Here is a 9,788-nt window from a genome sequence, read left to right as displayed (position 1 = left end):
CTCCACCTGCAACGGCAGCATCCTCTGGATCCCGGCGTTCATGGCCAAGGGGGGCAAGGAGCGAGTGGAGTGGGTGAACGAGCTCATCCTGAAGCACCACATCAACGTGAGGACTGCCTACCCCTCGCTGCGCCTGCTGCACGCTGTCCGAGGGTGAGGGCATCTCTGGTGTGCTCAGAGCCAGGAGCTCCTGAGCTGGGAAGGGAAAAAAAACCATCCATGGGTTTGTGCTAGAGGCAAATGGCACAAGCTGGTTCTTTCTGCGGATCACGAGGAGGACTTCACGGGTGGTGGCTGGTCCCTAGATGAGAACTGGAGACCACCAGCCCAGCAAGCAGGGGCTCCTCACTCTGCTGTTGGAGTGTGGGAGCTTCTAGGTGTGCAACATAGCGACCCCAAACCTTCCAGTGCCTTCCTGGGTGTCACACGGAGAGCTCCCCAGCCTAGGGTTAGGGCTTTCCTTGGGGAAACGTGTCTGCTGAGCTAGCAGTGAGGTTGGTCACCTTGTGCTTGGGTGACACCTGCAAGTCTCACACATCTCCTCGAGTCAGGGAGATCATGGGCACCTGTAATGGTGCTGCTTGCACTGCTCATCTGAAATGACCTGCCAAGGCAGGGAGGGGGCTGATGTGGTCTGGTCCTGCTGATCAGATAAATAGAGCCAGGTGCTGGGGAATGAACTTCTTGAGAGAGAGGGAAGGAAGGAAGGAAGGAGACTTTCTGCTCTCCTCTTGCAACTCCAGGTGTGTGGGAGACACAGGTGTTGTGTGGATGAGGAGGTTATAAAAGGAAGAGAGCCTTAAAAGTGAGACTTCCATGTATATGGCTTGGAGAGGAGGTAAGCTCTTGTTGTCTTGCTTTATTTCTCATGGGAGAATCATGATTCATTAAGGATTGAGGGAGTCTAGGCAGGCAGTGGCCTATGCTGGAGATAGTTTAGTGGTGGTAGTTGCCTGCTCTGATCCTGACTAGACCCTGTGGATCTCCCAGGATGGGAATTCACTCATGTAGCTGGTGCTCCCAACCTCTAAGCCTCAGCATTAATGTTTCTTGACTGCTTTGAGGACTTCTTCCCCTGCACAGCTCTGAGCCTGAGCTCTTCTGGTCGCTTGGTCTGTGTCGGGTGTTGTTCTGTCCCAGCTCAGGTTGTGTGTCAGTGCAGGGGGTGGGTGCAAGGCAGATTTTGGGGTCATTTCCTGCAGTTGAGAGCTTAAGGGGTTGCTCTGGAGAGAGAGAGAGAGGTGTGAAAGGTGGCTCTGGAGGCAGCCTGGGAGGACTGGAGGCTCTGGTGTTGTGGTGCATCACAGGCAGAAGTGATGGGTGAGAAGAGCCAAGTCTGCCCCCAGTCCTGTGTCTGAGGCTCCCCTGGGCTGGAGAGGCCTCTTAAAGAAGATGCTGGCTTTGAGGTAAAGAAAAGGAAGGGAACAATACCACAGCTCACAGAAAGGAAGGAGAGGAAGGGAAAAAAAAACCCACAACCCAAATTCTGAGCTATTTCTAGCTGTAATTGACTTACTTTCATCTGTCAAAATAGAATTAAGCTCCTGTAATAAGCCCTTTAAATCAACAGGCTGCTAATCCTGTGCTGGCAGGCATTCCCAGTGCCAGAAACTTCCCATAGGAAGCTTTGTGGAGGGATTGGCAAGGACTGGGCATCACTTTCCCACGGGAGAGGAGGAGGAGGATGCCTCGATAAGCTCTGCTGACGAGCTTATCTTCCAACTCGTGGCACCTTCCTGGCCCCCTGTGCTGCAGCCCTGTGGCCCAGCTGGGCTGGCTGGCTCTGGTTCTGCCTGTGCATCTCTCACAGAGCAGGGCTGGAGCCACCACCCGTGGCTGGAGGGGATGCAGGGATTTTGGGACAAGCCCAGGGGTCAGTGCTGTCTCTCGGTGCATGGAGTGATGCACCACTCTCTCCAGGGCTCAGAGTTGTGTCTGTCTTGTGCACACATTAGTGTTCCCGTGGGTTTTGATGGGGTCCTGTGCAAGGAACATGGGTTCAAGCTTCTGAAAACCTGCTGAGGCTCAGAGGGATGCAACCATTCAGGACATGAAGGGAGTGAAGTGGCTGCTGTTGGAGGGTGGCTGGGATTGATGTGGGACCAGCACGTGGTCAGGTGCTGATGAGGAGCTCCAAGTGCTCAGTCTGAGCCACAGCTGAGACCCCCATCCTGTCCCTTGGGCTGGTCACCACACTGTGGGGCAGTGGGGAAAGGTGGGTTGTGGCTCCATGGGAGCAGCACTAATTCAATTATAACCACAGAAGCCTGTGCTAATCCTCGTCAGGGGAGCTGCTGCCTGACCTGCCCTCCTGCTCTCACACTCATCCGCAGGAAAACAAGGATGCCTACTAATTAACAATTAATAGGACTAAAACTGCAGCCCCCTCAGAAAGCCAGAACTGAGGGGAACACTTCAACACTTACCCAGTGTGCTGTGGCCTGCCCAAGGAGCTGTGCAGAGGGACCCCAAAGGGCTGGGTTGGGCTGGAGGGAGGCTGGAGTCAGTGTAAACCCTCTCCTTGGTGCAGCCTCCTCAGGTCTGGACTTGGATGGATTTCAGAGTGATTCAGGCAGCACTGAGTGAAGTGGCCACAGCTAAAGGAGGGTGGTGTGTGCTCGTGCTTCTGGTGCTCTATGGGAACTCTCTCAGGTACCTGGAGGGTTGTCTTGACCATGTGCTCAGGGTAATGGATATGATGTCGTTGGGGATGAAGGAATCTTTCCTCAGGTCAGACTGACCAGAATCACTAGGAGTTGCCTTGCTCATCTTTTGTGATAGTCTAATTCCTATCATCATTCTGTATAGGAGCTCCTTGCTACTACAGGGCTGTGGTCTCCAACGACTTCCTCTGCCTCTCCAGCTCTCTCTGCAGAACATGCCCGTTCATTTCTTTGACAGATCTGAGATTTGTCAAAACAAACACATTTTGTGGCATGCAGCAGAGAACTGATAATCCACAAAGCCTCACAGAACATCCCTCTGTGCTGCAGTGGGCTGCAGCTGCAGAGGTGTCTCATCTTCTTTGCTGGATAAAGCTGCTCTTTGTAATCTATCCTAAGTTGATTTGGAAATCACCAAGAAATGTGGGAAGTCTTTCAGCCAAAACACTCTCTCTCTCTGTTTTTTTTTCCAGGGAATAGCACTTTCTACAAAGGCTAACATCTCAGCCAACTTCAACGGGGCTACAAAAGCTTTGCCTTTTCTCTTCTTCCTTCACTACCAGTGAAACACATTTGTGAGTTCTCAACTCTTCCTTGAACTTCATTGTCCTGCTCTGCTTTCCCCCACGCCAGAATGCATTTCAGTGGCAATTGAGCATTTTTTCCTATAATTTCCAGTGCATTTGGGGCATTTGTAGAGTGTGCGTTGCCGAGATAAGTAAAAAGCATTTGATTTTGTTGTTCTTAACAACATCATTTGAGACATCACCTTCCTAGCCGTGAGGGTGCCTTAAGTGTTTGCTGATAGCTTTTTGTGCAGAGGATTCTGGATAATCTGTGCAATAGGAGGGAGGCTTTTGTTACCTGGTTGAACTCACCGCCTTCATGCCGTCAGTATTTCGATGGAGGAGCTCAGAAGGAAGCCAAGTTCCTACACAAGGCTGAGGAGGAAAGCTGTGCCGTGGCATGGAGCCTGCTCATGGGGTCAGGGCAATGCTTTTTGGGGGTGCACAACTCAATTTGGAGAGATTTTATAAAAGGTCTCCTGAGCAATTCATCTGGCGAGCGCAGTGCTCATCTCCTGGCTGGGAAGCAAGCAAGCCCCGTATAAGTCATCTGTTAGTGTCTCCAAAAAGCCTTGTAATCCCTATTGCCAAGCAGCTTTTGTTAGAGAAATAACATGAAATGCAGGAGGCAGAGGGAAATAATTGTGTCTGAGGGCTTGATGATCGCTCCTTGCAGAGAACTCGTGGGCACGTTTCAGTTTGCCTTGTCTAATCTAGTCTAACATTTCTCACTGTGTCCATCACGAGGGTCTCTTGGCAGTAACCAATTCTAATCCCAGAAGATTTTGTTAAGAGCTTCTTGAAAGAGAAAAAAAAAAATAATAAAAAATCAATAAATCTTCCAGCTCCTTGGCTAGGTCTCCTCTTAGGTTTAACATCCAAATAGCTGTGACAGCTCACACGCACTCTTCACAATAGCCGTCGCCTTGCTCAGGGGCTGTAGCTTGTTGTGCTGCTCTGCCACGTGTCCTCAGAAGTGCCACGTGGTGGCACTTGAGGTGGATTGGTTCATCTTTGCCTCGGATGTCTGCCTGGGTCCTCACACCAAAACAACCCCTAAAGCTTTGCTGCTCTTTCCAGGGCGACGCTGGCGCCTTTCCCCTCCGTCAGCCAGGGTGGAAACCCTCCCCTGGTCCCTCCTCCTTGTGTCCTGGTTGTGCCACCTCCTTTCCAGCAGCCTTTGCCTTGCTTAAGCCATGCAGGGGACACACGTACAGATAAATCTCCTAACCTGTTTTGATTGCACCACTCCCCAGGCTCCCCTCTTCTCTACACATCAAACTTAAGCTGCTGCTTTTCCTTTCTGCAGCCCTCCCAGCTCGTCTTTGCTCACTCTGGATATGAACTCTGATGGTGTTGAGCCAGAGTCAACCACTTGTGAAGCACTTGAGTTAGAAAACTCACACTTCCTCCCTTATGGTGCCTTATGCTTCCAGAGGCTCCTCTGAAATAGCTGCCATGGGGACTTGTGCCTCAAAGCCCTTCTCTGGACCCACAGATGGCTTAAGGACAGCGGTCCTGCACTCAGGTGAGGGAAGAAGATGACCCAAGGGTGTAGGGGGAGAAGATACCTGTTCACAAGCATGGAACTAAGGCAGTATGTCAGGGCCTGTGAATAACCCACAAAGCCACCTCTGGGTTAGATCAGGGGATATCCCACAAATAGAACCTCGTGTGAGCAATTATTCTTGTCCCTTCAGCACTTGAAGCATGTTGTACCTGAGCTGTGGTGTCTGCATGAGGACCCCAAAACTGTTCATTTGGTTTGGTTAATCAAGAAGTTTTAGTCTTTGCCAAAAGAAGGGGAGGAGCATAGGAAGGAGGAAAGAAATGGGGTAACCCTTTTCCCAGCAACTTTCCTCCTCTTTCCTCAGTTTGGAAATGTTTTAACTCAGTGTTGAGTACCACGTGTGTTTGAAAGGGCATCACAGAACTCCAGACCTTGAGGAGAAAAGGGTTATTTATCTGTGACTCATACTGATTTTCTTGGGCCAAGTCACCAAGACCAGACCCAAGCCACACGGTGCAGATCCACTCTGGATAGAGAAGCTCGATTTGGTGTTTGGGCTTTGCCCAGCCTGGGGATAAAGCCCAGCTCTGACTCCAGTTCCAGCCTCTGGTGTCAGCATGAGTCTGGATGGGGACCTGCCTAGTCCCATCCATCCAGCACAGATCTCATCACCGTTCCTGGCTCTTGGCAGTTTTGGTGGAGGTGACAGAGGAGGCTGGATACATGGGCAGAAAAAAGCTGGGGGATGTAGCAGTTGCTCCCTGTGGTCCAGCACCTCCAGCAGGCAGGATGTGTGCCATGCCCAGCACAGTGGGTCCTGTCCTTGCCTGCACCAACAGGAGAGCAGAGCACTGTTGGGGCACTCACTCTGATTATCTGGAGCTGGTTTTTCAGGAGTATTAATGGGAGCAGGATGTGTGGCAGACTGATAATATGCTTCTGACAGTCAAGGACTAGCACCTCCACAACAGCTTGTGTTTGTGTCTCACTTGTATGAATAAGCTGTTTTTAAAAGCATCTGAAATTGCATTATTTCAGCTATTCTGATTTGTATCATGAAATAAGGCAGCTGATACTGCTGAAATCTGATTTCTTCATTGACCTGAGGTTTTTATTCATTTGGTCGCGGCGATGGATTTTCTGTTCTTTTTATCCTGCAGGTTAACCCTTACCTGGAGGGTACAAGTTTTTTCAGACACGTCAGGAGGTGGTGGGCCAGCACAGAGCAGGACCCCTGCTCATGGTCCTCAAATGCTGCCTGCAGGGAGGAGCTGGGCACGCAGTGTTTCAGCCCAAATCAAGGCCAGGCTCTGCTCCCTGCACTCGGTGATGCTGTGGGAGGATAAGCACTGTCAGTGCCGTGGGGTGCATGCTCCAGATGTGAAATTTGGAGGCTGGCACCTTCTCTGGCTCAGGTGGGAGCTGAAGCTTCTTACAGGGTGTTTCAGAGTGGTTTGTCTCCTGGAGAATTCCCACTGGGAATGAATGAATGTTGCTGAGAAGCAACCAGAACCACCTACCTGCTAGGATGAGACTCTGAGCTGGTCTTCTTGAAGCCTCTGTCCTTGGCTACCATCAAGTATTAGTTCAAATAGGTGCTAGGGCTTGTGTCTAGGCTGCCTCCTTGAAAATGATGACCATGAAGATCTGATGGCATTTTTCATCTGTCATGATCATGATCTGAAACAAGAGCTGTCTCAGACAATTTTGGCCTGACAGCATCACGATTCCTGTTGGTAGCTGCATCCCACTCAGGCCCCAGCCTGTCTCTGTAGCTCCTTCCACCCCTGAGGGTTTATTTACAGAAACAACACAGCACCAGCTTTGGAGGGAGGTCCAAGCTGTGAGAAGGGCTCTGAGGAAGGAGGTATTGGGTTTCAGGACTGCTCTTTGCTCTTCTCTTTTAATTGCTGTCTCTTTCCATATAATGTTGCAGTTAATAGTTACGGTGATTGGTGTAGGCAGTTTGAAAAATAATTACTGTCTGCTTCCAGATTATCCTTTCTCCTAATTAAAATCCCGGACCTCACATATTAAAGGTGTGCTGTTGACACAGAATCCCATGTGAGCCCAGACAACCTCATTTGGATTTACAGAATTAATTAGGTTTTATTTCCATCCCCAGCTGTTCTCTACTGCACCAGGAATGTGGCCACGGTCTCAGCTGGCCAGTGGTGGGAGAGGTAAGAGGGAGGTCTTCCTGCATAGCTCCCAGCACAAACCAGTCATTACAAACTGTTCCCTAGACCTCACTGGAGGATTTCCCACCTTCACTGTCCAGGAAACAAATTGCAAGCCCTGTGGCATGGCTTCTGGTGTGGTTTGGGCTCTAATATATATGTATGTCATCTGTGTGGGTGGGCTGGGACAGCCTGGAGTCCATCATACCTCCCAAAGCTGCAGCCAGCAGAGAATTTATGGTGCCGTAGGAGCAAGGTTGGTCACCCTCGTGTTCACAATGTTGTGCCTGCAGTAGAGGGAAATAGAGAGGAGCCAGGGGTTTAATTTTTATTATAAGAAACTGAATTGTCACTGTTCCCTGCCCCATTATTATGGAGTGCTCACGAGCTGCTTGTGCTGAGGGTTCTACCCCAGGTTGGTTTTGGCAGGGCTGCTTTTGGGTACGGGTTGCACACACTTGTTGGCCTTGGTGAGGCTGTCTGTGCCTGCTGGGTTGCAGAGGATGGCACCTCTGTGTTTGACCCAGGACTTTGTCATCATTAACATGCTTCAAACACTGATGGTCCTGTGAGTGTCCTCTACCCATGTGCAAGGGTCACTTCATCATGCTGGCAAGGTCATTGCATGTTCATTGAGTTTTTACAGCCTCTCAACAACACCCAAAAGTTCGTATTTTGGGGGGGGCATAAGGTCACCAGTGTATTTCTGTGCTCCAGCTGGTAAACTGACAAAAGGAGAGTTTTAAGGCCTGAAAGAGCTGCAGGACAAACCCAGGCAGTTGTCCTCCCCCATAGCCAGCTGGTTCATGGGCTGGATGGTTCTTCCCAGGTAGTTTCTCTGCTGCATAAGGATACTCTTAACTGACAGTGTTAAATGGTTGTGATAGTCTCCCATTTCTCTCTGCACACCAGGGGTCTAATGTGCTTACCTGTAAACTCCTCAAGGAGGCTGGTTTATGGCTGCTGTGGGGAAGATTGCCTTGGCACTGCAGCAAGCTTTGCTGTGTCCCCAGAGTGCAACCCCTGTGGCCCAGCAAACCCAGAAAGTGCTGATTCTGTGCCTTTGAGATACTGGTGCTAGCAAATTTTCCCCCAATTTCTTGCTCCTTTTCCATGCTGGATGCTGAGGAGGTGAGTCAGGCAAGGAGAACCTCTCCAAAACATCACTCTTGTCTTTTGCTAAAGCCACAGGGGTTTGGATGTCCATGGGCTGTGGGACCCCAGTGAACCTTGCCATGCCCTTCCTGCATGTCCCGATGTGATCGCTCTGCTTCCAGAATTTCATTCACCAGAAAAGTCCATTTTCCCTCTTACCTGGCTGAGAACAAGCCAGGACGTTTTGTGCCTTGGTTGCTAAATTTTAATGGCTTTCGTGCAAAGGTAATTTGGAGGATTAAGGCTCAGCTCTCACAGGGGTTTCCATTCTCTGAGTGCCAGACCCTCAGGAGCCCAGTGAGACTTGTGAGTGAGTAGCAGGGCACTTCCAATGGCTCCACGAGTGACAGCAGCACCCAGCTCAGCATCCCAAACCTCTGGGTGAGAGCACAGAAATGCCACGTGCTCCTCTCCCCTTCCTCCTGCCTTTTATCCTACGTGCTGCTGGTCACTGACCTGAGCTCAGGCCCTTGGAAATATCTGTTAAAAATAATCCAAGGGCTTGAACAGGCTGGGACATGGTGGGATGTGCTGCCTGCGCCATCCCTGCCTGCTGTGGGGCAGCACTGGCATCAGACATGCTGGTGGAGTGGGGAGGAGCATCTTCTACCTCCCCCAAACCTTTTGCTTTCTGATTTTGCTCCTCTGATGATGTTTTTCTGTGGAGCAAACCAGGTAAGTTGCCTGAGCAATAAACACAAGGCACTGGAAACATCATCTTCCAGGATGCAGATGCTGCAAGAACTATCAGATGCAACTGGTGATACCATTTCTGCTTTTGCATTGCTACAGGGAGCCTCCTTCCCCTGTTTGTTTTTTTTTTTTTTGCCATTCCTCATAAAAATGAACACTTTTTTACAGCTGACCTCCGTACTGCGTATTCTGTATGGCTTATTGTGTATCTCATGGGCTTATTTTGCAGAGTGTTGTGATGTATTTTGGCCCAGGATCACAGTAGCAATTGCTGGGTGTTAACAGGAACACAGCAGTGGTGTTGAAGCTCTTTCAGCCTGGTGACCTTTGTTCCCAGGCAAACGTTTTCACAGCCCTGTTGTGTTGACTGTCAGGGTAAAAATCTTCATTCATCAGTGGAAACCATCAGCCTGTGTGTGTGTGTGAGTCTCTGCTTCGAGGGGTTGCTGGAGTCTACTTGACACGTGGGTGTTTGGTCTGTGGTATTGATCTCCCAGGTTGATTGGGAGGTAATTGTAGGCTGAAGTACTGAAGGCCACCATTGCAAGCAATTTGTTTTTCATAAAGGATTGTCGAGGCACAAGATGCTTCAGTGCCATAGCAACAAGTGTGATGTAACCGCCAGACAGAGAGCAGGAGGATGCTTATTCATGAAGCGATCCCTAGAGAGGCGCTTTCTTGGCATGGAGAACTCTTCTGCTAGTCAGAAACCTCTCACTTTGAATTACCAATGTGTATCAGTCAGAGGCTGGAGAGGGAAGATGTGCAAGACAAGCTTTGTGTCTGAGGGGGGGATAACGCTTTTCCTCTCCTCTCTCCCTGCAGGTACTGGCTAACAAACAAGGTGCACATCAAGCGACCCACCACCGGCCTTCTCATGTACACCTTGGCCACTCGCTTCTGCAACCAGATCTATCTCTACGGCTTCTGGCCCTTTCCCCTGGACCAGAACCAGCACCCGGTCAAGTACCACTACTACGACAGCCTCAAGTACGGCTACACCTCGCAGGCCAGCCCCCAC

The 9,788-nt window shown here is 50.3% G+C and overlaps 1 protein-coding gene across 1 annotated transcript in view; it reads left to right on the top strand.

Moving 5' to 3' along the window:
- Nucleotides 1-9,782, top strand: part of LOC103780367 (alpha-2,8-sialyltransferase 8B) — a gene marked incomplete at both ends in the record, with an annotated part of 9,954 nt that extends 172 nt beyond the window's left edge. The window contains 2 exons of the mRNA XM_008948038.1: nucleotides 1-153; nucleotides 9,593-9,782. Coding sequence (XP_008946286.1) covers nucleotides 1-153; nucleotides 9,593-9,782 — 343 coding nt within the window. The remainder of the gene's footprint in view (nucleotides 154-9,592) is intronic.
- Nucleotides 9,783-9,788: the final 6 nt, after the last annotated feature.

Source organism: Merops nubicus, unplaced genomic scaffold, assembly GCF_000691845.1.
Source record: "Merops nubicus isolate BGI_N331 unplaced genomic scaffold, ASM69184v1 scaffold4969, whole genome shotgun sequence".
NCBI classification, from domain to species: Eukaryota; Metazoa; Chordata; class Aves; order Coraciiformes; family Meropidae; genus Merops; species Merops nubicus.
The sequence above is the reverse complement of the archived record's forward strand: the minus strand, read 5'-3'. Positions and strand labels throughout refer to the sequence as shown.